At 33.6% G+C, this 22,164-nt stretch overlaps 3 protein-coding genes across 4 annotated transcripts in view; all 3 read left to right on the top strand.

Annotated features, from left to right (window-relative positions):
* Positions 1–22,164, top strand: part of LOC127868950 (uncharacterized) — a 350,197-nt gene that overhangs the window by 179,100 nt on the left and 148,933 nt on the right. The gene's annotated exons all lie outside the window — the stretch shown is intronic.
* LOC127868951 (uncharacterized) overlaps positions 1–22,164 on the top strand; it is a 340,228-nt gene that overhangs the window by 169,131 nt on the left and 148,933 nt on the right. The gene's annotated exons all lie outside the window — the stretch shown is intronic.
* LOC127868959 (uncharacterized) lies at positions 5,954–7,118 on the top strand. The gene is made up of 2 exons (XM_052411179.1): positions 5,954–6,187; positions 6,788–7,118. Exons 1-2 carry the CDS (start codon positions 5,954–5,956, stop codon positions 6,962–6,964), a joined length of 411 nt encoding a protein of 136 aa, XP_052267139.1. The 3' UTR covers positions 6,965–7,118.

The following is a 22,164-nucleotide window of genomic DNA, read 5'->3' as shown; positions in this document are numbered from 1 at the left end:
GACAAATGTCTTCATTTTTGTTAAAATATTTCATAAAAAATTAACTTATCAGTATTTTTAGCTTTAAAATGTGGCTTAAATGATTGCTCAATATGCCAAGAGATGACATAGAGGTATCGTGACTTATGTTTACTGACCAGACACTCGTCTGCAACATGTGGTTTATGCAGGGGTCCAAGTGTAGGTCCCTGGGTTTATGACACCATGTTTTCTTTGTAATTGTCTGGACAGTATCCGATCATAACGAGATAATCGGTTTGTGATAACAAAGGTGCAATTATACACCGGGATATAAATGCTGCAACAAAGAGTGCCAAAATTAGTGTGAACAATAAAATAAAACAATTACATTAAATAAAAGAATTTATTGAATGTGTAAGAAGGTAAGTTTTTCCAGACACATAAAGGTTCAAATCAGTTACCCTATGTCGCGTACATACAATTGACCTATTCGTTGTTTGTTTTTATCCTTATTTGTTTTCGTTCATTAAATTTAATTCATTCTAAAAGAATTTTAATTTCTGAGAAGTTTTTAACTAAAAATGGTCGCGATGAAGTGCCAAATAGAGAGATTTTTGTTTAACCACATACCGAGCTCTTAGATTGTGTTCCACTCCCGAGTTCGTTGTCAGTAAAAACAAATAATAATAAAAACAATAAAATCGTTCCAAAGATGCATTTCCTTGCATGCTAATGTTTTATTCAGACATAATTAGTAAAATTATATTCGATATTGTGCATGATTATCATTAAAAGATTTCGTCAACCTTCTCTATATGCGCTTATACAAATTGCACCTCTTTTGCCAACCAGTGGGCGGAGTCTAAACTTTGCAGGTGCGTGTGACGTCACGCGTTAACTCGTCTATACACTTTCCTCAAAATGCACACATGGTTTGTCGTTTTTGGATTATCAATATCAACATTCACTCATTCAGAGCTATTATCTGTTTTATTTGTAAACAATCTATGTTTTACATACAATAGTTTTCATTTCATAGTTCACTTATCACTGTATGCTATTTGTTTCAGATACCAGTGCCCTCACATCTGTCATGATCTGAGTTCGGATTTAGAGTTTGAAGTTCGAGATAGTCAGATAGAATATGGTGAGTACATAGAATATGGTGGGTACAGTCTCAGATGATAAGTTTACTCCATGAATAAGGGCCACTGTTCCATATTTATTTGATTGGATGTAGCAGTGGCAGTTCTCCCTCTGGCCCAAACTTTTCTGTAGCCAAATTTACCTTTTTATGTCTGAATTCTTATTATTTAGGATATTTTATGGGTGACTATGTAGAAATCCTTGTAGCCAAATGGATTTTTGTCGCCAAATTACATTATTTGTAGCCATTGGCTAATTTGGCGAATGACAGAGTAAGCCCTGAGTGGACTGATTATTATTATGCCCCCCTTCGAAGAAGAGGGGGGTATATTGTTTTGCTGGATGTCGGTCGGTATACCAGTTTGTTTCCGATCAATAACATGTGATCTGATTGACCAATTTGCTTGATACATCCCATGTGCATTTTCCTTTGCCAATAGTTGATGACCCCTATTTAAATTGGGGTCACTATGTCAAAGGTCAAGGTCACTGTCACACTAAGAGTGAAAATTGTTTCCCATCAATAACTTTTGAAAAAGGGACCGATTGGTTTGATATTTCCCATGTGCATTGGCATTGGACAGTAGATGTCCCTCATTATAATTAGGATCACTAGGTCAAAGGTAAAGGTCACTGTCACACTAAGTGTGAAATAGTTTCCGATCAATAACTTGTCAACTGATTCACCGATTGGCTTGATACCTCACATGTGCATTGGCCTTGGACAGTGGAAGACCCCTGTTGAAATTGGGGTCACTAGTTCAAATGTCAAGATCACTGTGACATTAAGTTTTATTTAAGTGGCTAAGTCACACTTATATGATAAGATTGACTCATATGATCATTTTTGTTGCGAAAAATTCCATGTCAAGGCCCTGTTTAGGGGGGCCTCTGTCTCCGACCAGGGAGCTCTTGTTAACTTAAAAAAAAATTGGAACAATTTATCCTGCTTTGATCAACTGCTGTCCCCATGGCATTCGTAAAGTAACCATGAAAGAAAAGTGTGCCAGTTAAAAGGCTCATGACTTCGGAACAATAGCATATGTCAATTGCTAAAATATGATAATTTATTTCAGGATTTCACGAACGACCTAAGTTTTTTTGGATTTGCGGTGACTGAACAGGAGCAGGAGAGTTTTGTGGTGTCATCTGAAACTGATAGAAATGAACACAATGTTGAGTCTGGAGACCAAGCGGTTAATTTATTGTTTGACTGCAACAATAATGAAAAAGCCACAGAGCAACCTTTAGACTTAGAATGTTCTGTTGAAATTGTTGTTGACAATAAGAAGAAACATGAATGCAATATGTGTGTAAACAAATATAGCACAAGAACAGGATACAAAAGGCATTTAGTTAGCCATTCCAACGATGGTCAAAAGTGCACTGTTTGCGAAAAAGTGTTCTATTCCACCTATGACTTAAAGAATCATATGAGCAACCACAGTAACTTACGCAATTTCTCGTGCATTGAATGTGAAAAAACCTTTAAAACAAAACGCGACTTAAATGTTCACAGAACAAGGCTACACAAATCTTACTTGAAATTTGTGTGTGAAGTATGTGGGAAGGGTTACAATTATAGAAATGAGTTAGATGGACACAGGGCAAAACATGATGGGTCCAAACCATTTAAGTGTCCTAAGTGCAACAAAGCATATCAGTACTTGCCTAACCTGTCACGGCATGTGTGCGGAAAAATGGAATCACCCAAGTGTGATAAGTGTGGAAGCATTTTCAAGACAAAACACTACCTTCAAGAACACATGAAGGCTCATGATGACCCCGAACAACATCAGTGTTATGTGTGTGGAACTTTTTACAAATATAGATCTTCTTTTTAAAGACACAAAAAGAAGACTGGTCATTAGTGTTTTAAATGCTTTAGTCAGAATAAGTACAGATAAAACTCTGGATATATTATAATGTTATAAAGGCATATAATTATACAGTTATATCTGTTTACTGTAAGGCCTTTGCAGAAACTTAATGGCAATAGTAAACCCTTATGAACCTTATAAGCACTTGTTTTTCAGCCAGTCTTCATCATGATGTTTGCTCAGAAGATTTGCTTAGCAATTAGGAAATCATTTTGTTGACATAAAGAAGCATTGCTTTTGAGAAATTACCAATACCCGGTATACCAGCTGCATGAAATTAATTCATATTGCGGCATTTATTTTTTTTAATGCAGTCATCCGAATATTAATCCTGCCTTAAAATATAGTGTAGCATTGTTGGATTGTGTCCTTCTTAAGATGATGATGATGATGATTATTTGGTTGATGATTAACAGCAACAAACTGTCTGAATACTTTTATTTAATATTCTTGCTATTTCAGGTAATGACATTTATTGTTGGAGAATATTACAACTGTTAGAATTTAAATTGTTATTAAACAGTATTTGCATATTGGGTATATATGTGTTAGGGCTCTGCATTAAGGTTATTCTGTTAAAACTACATGTATTTGAAAGCTTGATGCATGGTATATGTTTGTTAGGGCTAACTTGCAGTTGTTAAATAATATTTTCTACCCCATTTACGAGATGCCATGGTGACAAGCCAGCATTTGATTGTATGAAGTTTTATTTCTTTGAGCAAGATGCTTGATGATAATTGCAACTTTTTCTTTCAACAATATATGAATTGTGTTATTTGTGTATATATTTTTCATTCAGTTTTCACAAGACAAAAGAAATTTGAAACCAATTGAAAGTCTCCAAGAGGCACCTTTTGAATAATTGGGATCTTCATGTCAGTTCATTAACAAACAAAACCTGTAGGGCGACCTCCCATCTAAAACCAAGCCATCAAAATTTATTTCCTCACACCTGTTTGAAATCGAATAAATAAAGTGCAGAAAAAGTTTCTCAATTGTCCATAGTTTTCCACATCCCATCCTCTAGGGAGCTAAGCCCTGATGCTTTTTGACAGTATAAGCAGGCTTCCAGTAATCTAGTATTGATTAATGCCATTTGCCATGGCCACTTGCGGATGTGTTACGAAAGTACAATAATTACTTCTTGAAAACTTGCCCCTCAAAGACTTTTTATGTCTGCCAACACTATTCACAATTTTCAGTATTTTTCAGGCATAAGTTTAATTGATGTCATGTGGTAACACTGTTATGATTGTCAAAGATTTTTATTTAAGTAACAATAAAGAGAAACATAATGAGTGGGGTTCCTTATGTAAATTTTGTATATGGGTTTTTAATAATGAAACCAACAATTATATTCTTTATTTATATGGATTTTTGCTGAAAATTTTAAGACGTATGAAATATTTATTGGTACTCCTATTTCAGTAGGGAAACGAGTTTCAACTATTTATACAAAGAAAGGAAAGACAATTATTTGGTGGGGAGTTAACTCAAAAGTAATACAGTTATTCGACATAAAATTCTACAAAACTATCATCCCCGAAAACAAGTTCATTATTAACAGGGGCGATAATATCATACAATCCCCATGATTCAACAAATTGAGAGTAATTCGATCTTTTAAAATCAACAAAAATTCTAAATCTTAATAATGACAAAAACATGGTAATGCTATTGATAACTTTAAACTGTTTTTTATGATGTTTTGTTTGATTTCGCAAATGCCAAATAACAAATCTGGAAATAGATAGGATCACTAAAATTGTGTAATTATGTCCAGCACTATCTGCTTTAAAATCAAAAACTTAAACATCTTTTCAGAAAGAGTGATTTTTGATTCTGAGGCAATATTTAACAAATATAGAACGGTTTTATTGAGGGGACTAAAAAAGGAACATTCTATAAATAGGTGCGAAACAGTTTCAATATTTTTACAGAAATAACAATTTTTGATCATTGACATTTCTTTCAGGTAAAGGTAATCATTAACGTAAGATACAGCATGTACTAAAGAAAAACAAATATTTCTATGGCATGAGTCAATTGCTTTGGAAAATATGTTTGTTAAAGAGGTAGAAAAATTATTTTGCGGAAAATTAACTTTGTATTACAAAGAACTGTTTGGCATTGATACACATCAAATTAATATCTTCTTTTATCCCATTTTCACCGCGACATTGACGGTATAACACGTTGTGGGATATATTTGTCTGTCTTCAACACTGTGGAATATACCTGTCGCGTGCACGGACTACTTTTCAAATGACGTCATGCGATATGCGCTAAAATTAGGTCGATATTGTTTGATTCATCGATCGACTTTTAAGGTCATCCATTCGAAGAAAATGTGCATATTTTGCAGAAAAAATATATATGACATATTCATCAAAAGAAATGTTGAAATAAAATATAAAATTACACGAATTTTGTTATGTTATTTTTTATTTATATAAAAAAATACATTTTGTACGGCCCTGCTCTGTTTGTAGTAAAAAGTTGTCTGCTACAAAATTTATTGAAAAATAAATAAATAAGGATACACATTGAAATAAACAGGATTTGTAAGTAAAATGTCTGAAAACACATATGGTTTCAATATTGTTTGGGATGATTTAAGTGAAGAACAAGTTAAACCAGTTGAAATGACTTATGAACAGTTTAAAAACGAATTTGGTTTTGATGCAGCTGAAATTGTTGATGAGTTTACACCTTGTGCAGATCCCATGCTCAATAACTTAGCAGGTGGCCAACCTTTAATTAATGATCAAAGTTTTGAAACAAATGAAACTCCAAATTCCAGTCTTGAAAGTCCCTTGGTTCAAAATGAATTTGAAGACATAAATGTTTCTGATGTTCAACAATTCATCAAAAATGAAGAAAATAAAAACACGGCCAAAAAAACTTTGAACGACACCAACAAGTTCAAACGTTTCCTTGCATCGCGTGGCGAATACAGAGAAATGCACCATATTGAAGTTGATGTTCTTGACGACTACATTTCCACCTTCATATTATCACTTCAAAAATCCAATTGCACCGAGTATGAGCCCACTAGTATTCGAGGCATCCTTGGCAGTCTTGACAGAAAACTGAAGAGGCATCGTTTTCCATACTCGATAATGGCTGGCAGTGGGCCCCAATTTTCTCTGACTAGACAGACCTATAATGCCAAGAAAAAAAGCTTAAAGAAACAGGTAATCCATAATGCCATAAATGTTCAGACAAAAAATTGTGGGTACCCACACTCAAACTTCCAGGATTTTTTCCAATAAGCATTACAGTACTGTAGTCCAAGTAAAAAAGTAATATACCCTGACCCATCTGATTGTATTGTTTTTTTTAAGCCTTGAGCGAGAAAATATTAAATAACTAATAATAAACAACTGTGACAATTATGATCATTGTTTATGTTATAATAAAAATGCAGCAGTTGATGATGGGTACATTACATGTAGCACATAATGTACAATTAAATAAATCAAAACAAAATGTGTATGTTATTTTTCTGTATTCATGTGTCAATTTATTTAAACAAAGCCCCCTTAAGATGTGTTAACATTCATTGTATTTTACCTATGTTTTTTCTTCTTTAATTAGGCACCCATAAAAGGTACCTTCGAAAAAAAAAAAGATTAATTTTCCCAATTCCTAGATGAAAAATTCCCAAAAATTAAGATTAGCGTGCGGGTATGAAAAAATACAAATATTTTTTCAAAATAAACAAAGAGCTGTTTTACTGTTGTTGACCTTTAAAAAAAGAAGAAACAAACAAACAATAAAACTTTTTACATAAGGGTAAAGGGAACAGGCCATGTGAAGCAGCACCACTAACCGATGGAGAGCTTGAAGTCATGTGGCAGAAAGGTGTCCTTGGATCTCACAGCCCAACAGCGCTGGTGAACACTCTTTGGCTCAACAACTGTCTGCACTTTGGCCTAAGAGGCACTAAAGAGCAGTACAATCTGAGGTAATAAAGTTGAAGTTGTCCACAATCTGAAAAATGGAAAAATCATTTAAATAGCCATAAATAAAATAGTTATTAACATTATAAACCAGGTGTTGATTTGTTTTGATAACGTTTCAAGCACAAATATGCCATGCATTTGTTTGCAACACTTACATTTTCCTTAATTTACCCGCCATTTATATACAAGAAATATGTTTGAAATAATGAATTTACTATTTATAAACGCAATAATGGCCAAAATAATTTGTTTTTCACAACTAAAATCAAATTTTAGTACTTAAACTATTCTAGTTTTTCCCCATTGACACCAAACCTACCATATTGAGATGTTAGGGTCTTTTGTTTCAAAATTGCAAACTGATGTTAATTTTAACACAATTAATTGCAAATTATACAGATGGGGTGACATTACATTGAAAGCTGCTGTTGATGGAACAGAATATTTGGACTATAACGAACGGCAGACAAAAACCAGAACGGGTGAAAATGTGGCAGATGTGCGAAGAGTGACACCTAAGATGTTTTCAACTGGAAAAAATGATTTGAGAAACCCTGTTGAAATTTATAAACTGTATTCGCAGAAGCGGCCCACTGGTTTTTCGGGACCCGAAGACCCTTTCTTTTTGGCACCGAACACAGTTTTTGGAAAAGATGCTTCCGGGACTAGTGGTGAGGGAGAGGTTACTTGGTTTATCAGACAAAGGGTTGGGATGAACAAAATGGGAAAAATGTTGAAAACAATGGCAAATGATGCTGGATTACAAGGGAACAAACGATTAACAAACCACTCTACCCGGAAACATCTTGTTCAAAAACTGAGGGAGCACAATGTCCCACCAACGGATATTATGGCAATAACTGGGCATAAAAATGTGCAGTCGATTATTAATTATTCTTGTGTCAGTGAAGAGCAACAAAAAAAATGCTCAAACATACTTGCCTGTCACACTCCATGTGCAAATAACATCAGCAGCTCTACCGCCTCTACATCTCGTATAGCCCATACTGCTACCTCTACCACAGACAGTTGTGATTCCATCCCTCAAACGTCCAACTGCCCCGAGATGCAAAATGTCAATACACCCCACAACCCGATCAGCTTCCAACAGCAATTTGCTAGCTCGCTTCAATTACAATTTTCCGGAGCAACATTTCACATTGCCAACTTCCATGTTCACAACTACTTTACTCGCAACGAACACGACAATACACATAAATAAATCCACAATGAACGTAAGCATCATTGCCATCATCTTGGCAGTGCCAAGCATCACATTTTTATTCATCTTGATTCCTCCACTTTTTTGAAAATGTGACCAGTAAAGGTCATGACCGCATATGTTACACGCGTGTTGCGCATTGCTCTATAATTAGAAATGTTCAATATCACTACGCATATGTATAACTAGTATATTTCATTTTTGTTAATTTTGAAGTGTTTTGTTATAGCAAGTGTTTTTGTTAAAGGTATTAAATTATTTGAAATATTCGTAAACAATAAATATTGTTGATATTTCTATTATCGTTTATTTCTTTACATAATTCTCGAACTATTTTTTTGAATTTTATAGGTGTTAGCAGTTCATAACAAACAAAAACAAACAATCGTTCGCTGTGTTTCATTGTTTTTGAAGTTTCCAAACATGCCACGTTTGTTAATTATTTATCTTGTTTAGTAAAACTTCAATGGGATAAATAGAATACTAGGATTAGCGTTGAATACAGAGAAGTTTATGTTGCTCGGCTCGAACACCGAAAGCGCTCGCCAAGGCTCGCGCTCCCGGCGTTCTAAGCCTCGCAACATAAACTTCTCTGTATTCAACGCTAATCTAGTATTCTCTATTTATTTTTAAGATGGTATCTACAGCTTTAACACAATTTTTATAAAATAAAGGCATACTTTCACTTTTGGGGTATAAATTACTTTCAAAATTCGTATTATATTTTCTTAATTTGAAACCAATCCAATATTTAGTAAAATGAGTCCATGGGGCATTATAGTCTGAACTAAACTTTTGTACATGTGACAAAAATAAAGAATACCATTTATACAAAACATGTGGGACATGCAAACCTCCTTCCTTGTAAGGTAAGTATAATGTTTTCCTATTAACAGGTTCGAAAGAAGAAGACCAAATAAATTTAAAACACTGTTTTTGAAACATATTGATATATACATCTGGGAAATGTCCAGCGTATATATAATACAATATTTTTGAAAAGGCTAAATAATTCAGAATTGTACTTTCTCCTTTATATGATAGTTTGAAGGATCTGCATAAATTAATAACTTTTGTAAACTTCAAAAATAAATTAGACCATAATTCATTATAGTCAATATCATAACCAAAATAATAACCTAAAACTTTACAATGTTTTACCCACGATATACCAAAAGGGTGATCAGATCTTGTTCTCCGCTTAAATACTCCATTACATTTGGTATAATTAACTTTTGAACCACTAATTAATTCAAAAAGTTAAACATCTTTAAAGAAATGAGAAATAGAAACATCATCTATTAAAATTGCGGTATTATCATCTGCATAAGCTGACATGTTTATTTCCAAAGGTGATCCTGGCACTTGTATGCCTTCGATATTAATATTATTTTGGACTTTTAAAATAAATGGTTCTAAACATAAAACATACAATAAAGGACTCAGATAATAAAGTGTCACGTTGTGACATCACGTATTGCCTCCCTTGTTGGTTCATGCTACTTGAGATTTGTTTAATTCGTCCGCTTCAATAGATAAGATCTCAATTCTTTGTAATGCAACCCCATATTTACACAGAAACTGAGGTGGTCAACACGAACAAATTATTTTAATTATTGTTTATTTTACATTAAATACTCGACACTCTGTCGTAAATATATGAACTCCTAGTCAAAAGGGAAACGATTCAAATTCAATTTTGAAAATTCACTTTTTGGATTTTCTCCCCCGAATATTTATTTATGGACTTGTTTTCTCTACCAATTAAACAAGTATCACCCGTTTATTAATGCTATGAACGTCATCAATTTTCAAAAAGACATTGAGCATAGATATTATGGAAAACATAACTATTGAAAAACTTACTGTACTCTCTAATTGTACACAAAAGAGAAGACATAGTGCACCGTAAAATAAATATATTTACGTCATTATATGTTTCTGCTAAGAAACGTATCATTTTCAATCTTATTTGTATCCATTTACTCAAGTAACATAAATGTCTCTCTGCTGATGAGGTCCGTGATGTCCAGTAATATATACATTGCAATGGATATCATAACTGTTTAAGTCAATAACAGTTACATATACTGTTCAACTAGAAAAATGTGTTTAAGGTTGAAGAACGCAGATTATATTTGTATTTTAATAGATTATAGTTGACATAATAAACACATTGTAACTGTTAATGTGATTTGATATTCATTTCAGAAGGGAAATTTATTTCTGCGTTTAATAAGACCAAGTTCATGGAAATCGCTGCTCAATTGATGAAGTTATGGCTGTTAAAAGCGTTGCACCTCGTTTTCGGGTCATATTAATTATTTGATAGTGATTTTTTTAAGATAAGTTGGTTTTTCGTTACAAATTGTTATTTATAATTCAAAATGATATTTTAACGTATTAATTTCATAGACCCACACTTACCACCTATAATTGGGATTCGCTGTTCTCGTCAGCCGATAAGACTTGACGATCTAATAATTTGGTTTATCACGCAAGGTTTTGCGGATACTTCGTTAACAGATGTATCAATTGTGCACTGAAGTTTATTTATAAAATTATGTATATATTTTTTATTTAGATAAAAGATTTAAATTTCACTTAACAATAAAAAATTTAATACTTTATTTCCCAATTATTATTGTTAGTATTAAAAGTTATTCAAATCTTGCTTTTAATCAAATATCAATTACCTCCCTTTAATTAACTTATTTTTATGTCAGGAAAGACAAATAAAATTTCATTTGTTAACTGAAATCGCCGACAATTTAGGTAATTAAGTAGGTTTCACTGTTTTGTTAACGTTTTTTAAGATCCATACTTAAATAAAACAAAAACAATCACATACAAAAATGGTCCAAATCTGTATTTAATCGTCGTATACATAATTACCGGTAAGTAGCTTGTTTTTCCGTAGTATCGACCCTATTAATAAATAGATACGAAATTTGGAAGAGACCAAATACAAAACACGCTTGTGTTATATGTCAATCTATATTTAAATGTGTATTCATGGACATAACAACAACAACTGCATTAAAATCGGCAATGTTTTGACAAAATGCCGGCTGGATAAGTCCGGCTCCCTTTAGAAATCTTTTTCATGTACATTTGTCTCACAGTATCGGCCGTTAAGATTTGTTTCTATGTGCATATGCTTGTTCTAAAAAAATAACTGAATGGAAAAAAGAAACTCGTGCTCACGTTGTTCTTAAAATATGTTAACATTTGATTCAAAACTAAGCGGCATATAAAACATTTGATAAAGCTACTATTAATCCATAACAACCTATCCTGAATATGTGTTAAGTAATAAAAAATCAGAGCATCACCCTAAAATAAACATGACCTTCTTTCCAGCGAACACCGGAAATCACGAGAATGATCGTCGTATTACTAATCGATAGCCATCTGATTACAACTTCTGAAACTTGAAAAAAAAACATCCAGGAACACTTAGCTACTCAACACTTAAAGCAATATCAACGTAAAAACAAAAATCAAATGCCCGCAAAACAACAACACACTAAACAACAACGCAAACCGACCACCTCACAAGCACAAAATCCACCAAAACACCAACCAACCACCCAAACAACTACCCCAGGGCAATTATGCCATCGAAAGCAACAGCCAAAACAACAAGAACACGTATTCGCCTCTATATATCCATGGAAACCGTCTGCGCATAACTAGAGATAGTTCTACCCCCTTCTACACCATTAACCCCTTAATGTATGCGGCACTATCAAACATTAATATAAGCAATCTAACCGTCATGTCGTGGAACGCCCGAGGGGTTGGAAATCATAACTCAAATAACAAAATGTACGAGCTTCAAAATAACATCAATAATAATGAAATGGATTGATGTCTACAGCAAACAAATATTAAAAGCAATCGCCGGTTTGTCACATAAAAGGCTACTAAGAACCTGTACGATCTAAACAAAGAGAAAATAATATGGGAACTGGGGTAGCAATATATGTAAAATCGGGCATTCCCTTCGCTGAACTAGATTTTGATCAGGAATGTCTCATGGAATCGTATGCCATCAAACTTTACTATACTTAGCACCAATAATACCGTATTCAATGCGTATATGCACAAACTAAAGGTAATACGCTTACACGCTATTCTTATATATTTCAACACATGAATAACAGAGATAACAATATTATTGTTGGTGATTTTAAATTAAAACAACACTGTTGGAACCTCGAGGGCATTCCGCAATGTGACGATCATGCCGAAAATCTTTTGGAAAATAATAGCAGCAATATCTTCATTAACGACGGCCAAATAACGAGACTGGCTGACCGCGAAGATCGCTGTGATAACGCGATCGATCTGGCCCTTATTTGATCCCACTTTCAATCAATAAGCGAATTCAACGTCATAGTCGACTCTTTTGGGAGTGATCATCTTTCAAAATAATAAACCTTAAGCTTTAAAAAATACACTTCCGTCCACACAACACAAATGGAAAATTAACAATGCCTCACCTTCAGGAGCGATGGAACAATGTTACAACTCAGTGTGATAACGAACTCCTCCATAATCGCGATAATACTGATATCAATACTCAATATAAATCTTAGGTTACCACTTAGGTAACCAAACTTAAGACAGTGCATGATAACTTCATCCCTATTGCAAACAATAAACCTAAAAAAAACACTCTGCATACGCATTCAAACAGGACCAAAATATATATATAAAAGAGAAGCCCGCAGAAGAGTCTAACAGGTCATGCAAAAAGCAAAACAGATAGTTGGAATGAATTTTGTAATAACATTTCATATATAACAAATTATAGAGAACTACGTGATCATGTTAATCGAATGCAAGGCAGTCCCCCAACTGTTAACCCTATTTTTCGTGTAAACAACCAAATTCTAGTCACTAATGCAGATTAAGCCTCGACGCTGATCCAAAATCATCAAAGCAAATGCAGTGACGAAGGCTACTCCAAAGATTTTATAGCAAGAAATCAAGATCTTAAAAAGTGAATGCACTGACTGTTAACAATCTACCAATCAGAAAAAAACACACAAATGAAATGCTCCATTTAGTCTGTTTGAACTCGAAGCGGCACTCCTAACTTGCAAAAATGGCGCGCCGGGCGACGATAACATGCATTATAAAATTGTTAAATAGCTTCCGCTCTCCACAAAACAAGAATTAATTGCTTTATATAATAAATCTTGGACAGAAGGTACCCTTCCTGACAATTGGCACGAGGCAACAATTATTCCAATAATAAAAGTTAATAAACCTAAACCTTAAGATTCTCCAGCCTCTTATCGACCAATATTATTTTTGTCACGTAAAATATATAATATAAAATATATTTATATAAACAACTGGTAGCAAGATGAGTTGCAGATAATTGGTCAGTAACCACATTATAACTTACTCTTTTGACCTGTTAATTATTTTCAGCTCAATTCAACAGATAAAAATGCCCATAATATCACTTTAAAGGTTGAAGAACGCAGATTATATTTGTATTTTAATAGGTTGTAGTTGACATAATAAATATATTGTAGCGGTTAATGTGATTTGATATTCATTGAAATTGTGATTTGATATTTTTATGCTCGTATCATTTTAACTCGAATTTGTATCAATGAACTCAAGTTATATAAATGTCCGGAAAATACTCATGTACAGTGTGAACCCAAACATTTATCGGCAACGATATCAGATGGTCATCGTTTTGCCCATCCGCATATGCTCGGCCCGATATCGACAAGATTATTTAATGGGCCGCCCGTTATCGGTCATATGTGATGCTCGCATCTAATAAATTACCGCCCTTTACTGACCCCCAAAACGGGTCTCGTGCATACGCATGCGCATATCAAACACCTGTTTTGTTTATATTCACGTGCAGAACGCGAACCCAGGATATTACAGTTCATTTGTTATGACATATTTCTTATTATTAATTAAGAAATCAAAGGAAACCCCTGTATTTCGTCTGACAAATACTCTGTAATTAGGATAGAATATATATTTAAAATGTTTATCAGCATTATTGTGCTCAATAAAATTAAATTTAAAAGTAAGAATTAAATAACACTGAATATTGCATTGCTTGTTTCAGTTGTAATTTGTTATGGGTTTGCTTTATGTTAGTCTTTATTGACAGGTCATTTACTTTATATTCATAATCAAACGGTATTTCGAGTGAAAATTTCAGGAAAAGTTAACAAATTGTTTTCTAAAAATCCATTTACACGGTGCCTAACCAATACGGATAATACCGGAAACTTTTGAACGATTCCGGATAATACGCGAAACGGCACCGGATCATATCAGAAATATATTGACTGTTTTGAGGTAAGTGTGTTCTTTTATTTCAATATTCTTTTTTTAAGTTAACATTTTTCACCAAACCAATATTCCGCGGAACAACTAAGACATTCATTAAGTAAATTCTATACTCGTGCTCAGTAACACAAGCGTCAATATGCAGAGGGAACCTATATTGTCCAACAGTTTATGCGCAAAACCTGTGGAAACGGAGGTAAAATGCAGATATTGGTCTATATTAACAATGAAATTAAAATTTCTGAGCTAGTTTCCTGATAAAAACGGCAGCATAATTATTGTTTAATCATTGCCATGATGATTGACGGTTTAGTTTGTAGAACAAACACGTATTTTATATGTCGATTGCTAGCACCGGATAATGCATGAATTAGGCACCGGATAATAGCCGAAACTAATGAACTTAAATATAGTAATTTTAAAGAATATTTTGGATTCTGCTTATATGGTTAACATTTAAAGAATTTCTTGATTTAAGATTGTTTAATGAATGTGTCGGTTATTTCTCGTCACTCAGACCTGACCACTCTGTCTAAACGCCAGTTAAAACGCATGAAAAATGTCTAGACTCTGCCCTGAAAAAGCTAATTAAAGGTTACACACTGTATTGATTCTTACAAAATCGGATGTAGAACGCGTGCTATTGTACAACGACCCATACATCGTTAATATCTATAAGATATAACAACCCTTTGATTGTTTTAATATTAAAATTATATAAACGATTTGATCACCTTTGATTGTTTTAATATTAAAATTATATAAACGATTTGATCACGATTTGAAAAAAAAGTTTTTAGACCAGTTCAGCAGTAATAATTGTAAAATAGAATTGTTGGCGTATTGTTAATCTTTTTTATTAACCATTCATGTTTACTTTGGTGCGATTATAATAATTGTTATTTATTATTTTATTGAATATTGGGGAGTTGTGTGTAACCTTCGGTTTAGATTTAGAGTGACTTCCCTTGTTTACAAATACACTTTCCTCAAAATGCACACATGGTTTGTCGTTTTTGGATTATCAATATCAACATTCACTCATTCAGAGCTATTATCTGTTTTATTTGTAAACAATCTATGTTTTACATACAATAGTTTTCATTTCATAGTTCTCTTATTACTGTATGCTATTTGTTTCAGATACCAGTGCCCTCACATCTGTCATGATCTGAGTTCGGATTTAGTCCAAATAATTAGACGTAAGCTACCCCGCTTACGTCTAAACGGCTACCGTCGTTTTCCTATAGCAAATTGAGTTCACTTTAAACTTCAGTTTTTCTCGTTAAATCTTTGCTAATGCATAAAATTATCATTAATTAGAGATAAATGTGTGCGATTACCTCTTAAATGTGTAAAAATTGTGCTTTTAAACCACTTATGTACATTTTTAAAAATAAACATACACAACACACGAAATGTGTTTGTCGTTTATAGAATTACATTGAATTATCTTGAACGAAATTATTTTTTGAATAGGTTACACATAACCAATTGTTGTTGTACAACAAACCACATCACTTTTTAGCTTTCTGTACTCTTTAATTAAATGGAACCTATATGTGTGTGTTAAAACTACCAGTTGTATCACGGAGTGTATATTGTTAGGAGATGAATCGAGTATTTGACCCTTACTGTAGTAAATTCAATCTTATGCAAAAACTATTCATCCGATTTTATTGGTTTATACGTTATCTTGTTGCTTATTAATTCCTCTTTCAAAAAATATACGTTTTAGTATATTCCCGTTGTTATTAATGGATTTATAGCGAGATAAACTCAAGAAATACACATTTTATGTTTTACCAACGCGCGTTTTACCGTATTGTGGCTATCGATCTTGTACATGTTTGTACAATTAGCTTACAGCGAAGCGCCGAGGTTATACATTTTGATGTACCCACTCACGTCTTTTGTTGAATTATAGTTTCATTTCTCAGCCGATTTTGACAAATTATATATCATTAGAAAGCTTACGTTACGTAGTAAACAGATATATAAATATATATTAAGTTTTTCTTCTGATTTCGACAGCCCGGCGAGTTATAACTTTAACTTTTGCAAATATACCGTTTTGGAGTTTTAGAATCTAGATTTACGGTTGACATGTTCGTACTTAATACCAATTTGTAGCGTTCTTCTGATTTCGACAGCCCGGCGAGTTATAACTTTAACTTTTGCAAATATCATACCGTTTTGGAGTTTTAGAATCTAGATTTTCGGTTGACATGTTCGTACTTAATACCAATTTGTAGCGTTTATATTTGGAGTTCAGTTTTAAAAATTACATCTTGCTTAGAAGAATAGAATTCTGTATACGATAGAAAAAAAATTGTTTAAAAACGAAAGTAATTAAGGAATGAAGGCGGAAGAAAGTAGCGCGCGTTCCTAACGCACTGAACTGATGCTACGGTCTTGGCGATTATGCTTTTGTTTAGAAACCGGCCATTGAATTTCCTTTGCCATGATTATTATATTTTTTATGGAATATATTGTAGTATTTTGTTCACGAAACATATCAATAAAGCTTATTATAAATAAATCTTAATAAATTAACGATTTCAGCTCTTGTTTATAACACAGAAAGGGTGTTAAATTTATGATGAAACAGCGTATATAGCGGACCCTCTCGATTTTATTCGGCTTTGCATGCATACTTGAAATAAAATGGGTGTCAAAAACATTCATCGTTTGCTGTTAATTATCAACGAGGGAATTATGTATAATTATATGAAATGTTATTTACCTTAAATTATCAATTTATTAAAGATTCTTGAAAATCACGGTCGGTGTTACGCGGGTCATTTCGTATTTTGACATCAGGGCATCATGTCCAACTATTCAAAATCAGATTTTTTCACTGGGACGATGACGGCTTAGATTTAGACAGACAGACAGATAGTTTATTCAGACTTATACAACAGTACATCGTCTTCAACTCAAATATATAAATTATTTTTAGACGAATTGTTAGGTGATTACACATATAGCAGTGATGATTATGAGAATGTTGCCATGTTTCTTATCCGTGTAATCTAGAGTCCGTGGTTTGAACATTTTTATCGCGGTGTTCAATAAAAGATATCTCAATAATCTTGTTTATTGATAGATCTGTGGTTTTATTGCCCCTGTGTTCAGCACAAACCAATTGTCTCGTTATGATCAGATACTGTGCCGACCAATACTAAATAACACTATGGTGTCATACGCCACAGCAGGGACCTATACTTGTGATCATGGAGTCTAAGTGCAAGACTTAAAAAAGTATGTTGTTTCGCTTGCGGCTGTTAAAGCCCAAACGGGGCTTCCCAGCTGGCACAGCTGCTGATATTCAGATCTGAATACTTAAACTAATTTAGACCTTATTCTTAACCGTTGCGCGTTTTACGATATCGGATTTTAGGCGGGAATACAACTTATTGAAACTATTCAATTTCTTATACAACATTAAGCATATTAACAGTTATTGAAATTAACAATATCAGCGACATATTTTTAAAGACTAAACGCCTTTTCAAGTATCGAATTTCACATGTCAATAAAATATATTAATACCAAAAAAGGTTTCATTTAATATTGTTCACATTAAACCTTAAAATGAAAGTGTCGCTTTAACTATTTTCCGTGTCTTATTAAGCCGCGAATCGTTTGCTAAAAACAGTTAACAAAAAGGGCTACACGTTCTCATTCTTAATGAAATACAAAAATAAGTATAACATAATTAATAACGTCCTTAAACACACACAGCAAGATCAAAGTTTTAATGGAAAACTACTATGACATTCCACGTAAATTATTATTTTCGTCTAAATCGAATACTATATATTGAAAAACAATGTATTTATAACCGACCAATGAGGTAACATTATGCAACTTTCAATTTACACAGTGCTATATGGCAACAATATGGAATTTGAACAGTGGTAGTGTTTTAAGGACTGGACTATCATTACTTGTAAGTTTGTATAAACATTTTTCTAATGCAATTAGTAAAATAATGTTTATATTTTATGTTTAATAATTTATTGCATGATTATTCTGTGCTGTTATATGAATTTGATGCCGTTAAAGCTTCCGACATGAATTCATGTCGGAACGATGCTATTGCAAAATAACGTTAAACGATATGAGGTCGATGTAAATCGACCTCATATTTATAGGAGTAAGTTCGGATTTAGAGTTTGAAGTTCGAGATAGTCAGATAGAATATGGTGAGTACATAGAATATGGTGGGTACAGTCTCAGATGATAAGTTTACTCCATGAATAAGGGCCACTGTTCCATATTTATTTGATTGGATGTAGCAGTGGCAGTTCTCCCTCTGGCCCAAACTTTTCTGTAGCCAAATTTACCTTTTTATGTCTGAATTCTTATTATTTAGGATATTTTATGGGTGACTATGTAGAAATCCTTGTAGCCAAATGGATTTGTGTAGCCAAATTACATTATTTGTAGCCATTGGCTAATTTGGCGAATGACAGAGTAAGCCCTGAGTGGACTGATTATTATTATGCCCCCCTTCGAAGAAGAGGGGGTATATTGTTTTGCTGGATGTCGGTCGGTATACCAGTTTGTTTCCGATCAATAACATGTGATCTGATTGACCAATTTGCTTGATACATCCCATGTGCATTTTCCTTTGCCAATAGTTGATGACCCCTATTTAAATTGGGGTCACTATGTCAAAGGTCAAGGTCACTGTCACACTAAGAGTGAAAATTGTTTCCCATCAATAACTTTTGAAAAAGGCACCGATTGGTTTGATATTTCCCATGTGCATTGGCATTGGACAGTAGATGTCCCTCATTATAATTAGGATCACTAGGTCAAAGGTAAAGGTCACTGTCACACTAAGTGTGAAATAGTTTCCGATCAATAACTTGTCAACTGATTCACCGATTGGCTTGATACCTCACATGTGCATTGGCCTTGGACAGTGGAAGACCCCTGTTGAAATTGGGGTCACTAGTTCAAATGTCAAGATCACTGTGACATTAAGTTGTATTTAAGTGGCTAAGTCACGCTTATATGATAAGATTGACTCATATGATCATTTTTGTTGCGAAAAATCCCATGTCAAGGCCCTGTTTAGGGGGGCCTCTGTCTCCGACCAGGGAGCTCTTGTTAACTTAAAAAAAAATTGGAACAATTTATCCTGCTTTGATCAACTGCTGTCCCCATGGCATTCGTAAAGTAACCATGAAAGAAAAGTGTGCCAGTTCAAAGGCTCATGACTTCGGAACAATAGCATATGTCAATTGCTAAAATATGATAATTTATTTCAGGATTTCACGAACGACCTAAGTTTTTTTGGATTTGCGGTGACTGAACAGGAGCAGGAGAGTTTTGTGGTGTCATCTGAAACTGATAGAAATGAACACAATGTTGAGTCTGGAGACCAAGCGGTTAATTTATTGTTTGACTGCAACAATAATGAAAAAGCCACAGAGCAACCTTTAGACTTAGAATGTTCTGTTGAAATTGTTGTTGACAATAAGAAGAAACATGAATGCAATATGTGTGTAAACAAATATAGCACAAGAACAGGATACAAAAGGCATTTAGTTAGCCATTCCAACGATGGTCAAAAGTGCACTGTTTGCGAAAAAATGTTCTATTCCACCTATGACTTAAAGAATCATATGAGCAACCACAGTAACTTACGCACTTTCTCGTGCATTGAATGTGAAAAGACCTTTAAAACAAAACGCGACTTAAATGTTCACAGAACAAGGCTACACAAATCTTACTTGAAATCTGTGTGTGAAGTATGTGGGAAGGGTTACAATTATAGAAATGAGTTAGATGGACACAGGGCAAAACATGATGGGTCCAAACCATTTAAGTGTCCTAAGTGCAACAAAGCATATCAGTACTTGCCTAACCTGTCACGGCATGTGTGCGGAAAAATGGAATCACCCAAGTGTGATAAGTGTGGAAGCATTTTCAAGACAAAACACTACCTTCAAGAACACATGAAGGCTCATGATGACCCCGAACAACATCAGTGTTTTGTGTGTGGAACTTTTTACAAATATAGATCTTCTTTTTAAAGACACAAAAAGAAGACTGGTCATTAGTGTTTTAAATGCTTTAGTCAGAATAAGTACAGATAAAACTCTGGATATATTATAATGTTATAAAGGCATATAATTATACAGTTATATCTGTTTACTGTAAGGCCTTAGCAGAAACTTAATGGCAATAGTAAACCCTTATGAATCTTATAAGCACTTGTTTTTCAGCCAGTCTTCATCATGATGTTTGCTCAGAAGATTTGCTTAGCAATTAGGAAATCATTTTGTTGACATAAAGAAGCATTGCTTTTGAGAAATTACCAATACCCGGTATACCAGCTGCATGAAATTAATTCATATTGTGGCATTTATTTTTTTAATGCGGTCATCTGAATATTAATCCTGCCTTAAAATATAGTGTAGCATTGTTGGATTGTGTCCTTCTTAAGATGATGATGATGATGATTATTTGGTTGATGATTAACAGCAACAAACTGTCTGAATACTTTTATTTAATATTCTTGCTATTTCAGGTAATGACATTTATTGTTGGAGAATATTACAACTGTTAGAATTTAAATTGTTATTAAACAGTATTTGCATATTGGGTATATATGTGTTAGGGCTCTGCATTAAGGTTATTCTGTTAAAACTACATGTATTTAAAAGCTTGATGCATGGTATATGTTTGTTAGGGCTAACTTGCAGTTGTTAAATAATATTTTCTACCCCATTTACGAGATGCCATGGTGACAAGCCAGCATTTGATTGTATGAAGTTTTATTTCTTTGAGCAAGATGCTTGATGATAATTGCAACTTTTTCTTTCAACAATATATGAATTGTGTTATTTGTGTATATATTTTTCATTCAGTTTTCACAAGACAAAAGAAACAGGCTTTCTTATATTCATTATTTATTGAAGTGTCTATTGACTGAAAAGTATTAACTGTATAATATAAATGTATAAAATCATGGCAGGAGCTGCTGGTCTTTAAGTTCATTTTAAGTTTGACTATTGTTTTAATTTTTGCTGGTTTAATGTTGAGTATTATCAATAAATGTGTTCTTTGTAGTTTCCTAATACAATATTACAGAAAAGAATAAATAACTAAACAGAGTCCACTGTTATATTTGTTTAAGCTTGTAAAAACATGTAAATACCCCTACAAACTAAGTTTAGGGGGTATATATGAGTGAGCTTGTCTGTTGGTCGGTCTGTCTGTATTAAGTGTCCGCTCTCTAATTCAAGTTGTTTTCATCCGATCTTCACCAAACTTGGTTAGATGTTGTATCTAGATGATGTCTATGAAAAGTTTGCATATGATTCATGTGGGGGTCAAAAACTAGGTCACGTGGTCACTTCGTGCGTTTTAAACATTGAGCATGGTGTCTGCTCTCTAATTCAAGTAGTTTTCATCCGAGCTTCACCAAACGTGGTCAGGAGTTGTATCTAGATGATGTCTAGGCCAAGTTTGAACATGGGTCATGGCAGGACAAAAACTAGGTCACAGGGTTACTGAGTGTGTTTTAAACATTGAGCATGGTGTCCGCTCTCTAATTCAAGTAGTTTTTACACCATATTCACCTTACTTGGCCAGAAGTTGTATCTAGATGATGTCTAGG

This window comes from Dreissena polymorpha, chromosome 2 (genome assembly GCF_020536995.1).
Source record: "Dreissena polymorpha isolate Duluth1 chromosome 2, UMN_Dpol_1.0, whole genome shotgun sequence".
NCBI classification, from domain to species: Eukaryota; Metazoa; Mollusca; class Bivalvia; order Myida; family Dreissenidae; genus Dreissena; species Dreissena polymorpha.
Note: the sequence above shows the minus strand (reverse complement) of the source record. Positions and strands in the feature narration are given on the sequence as shown.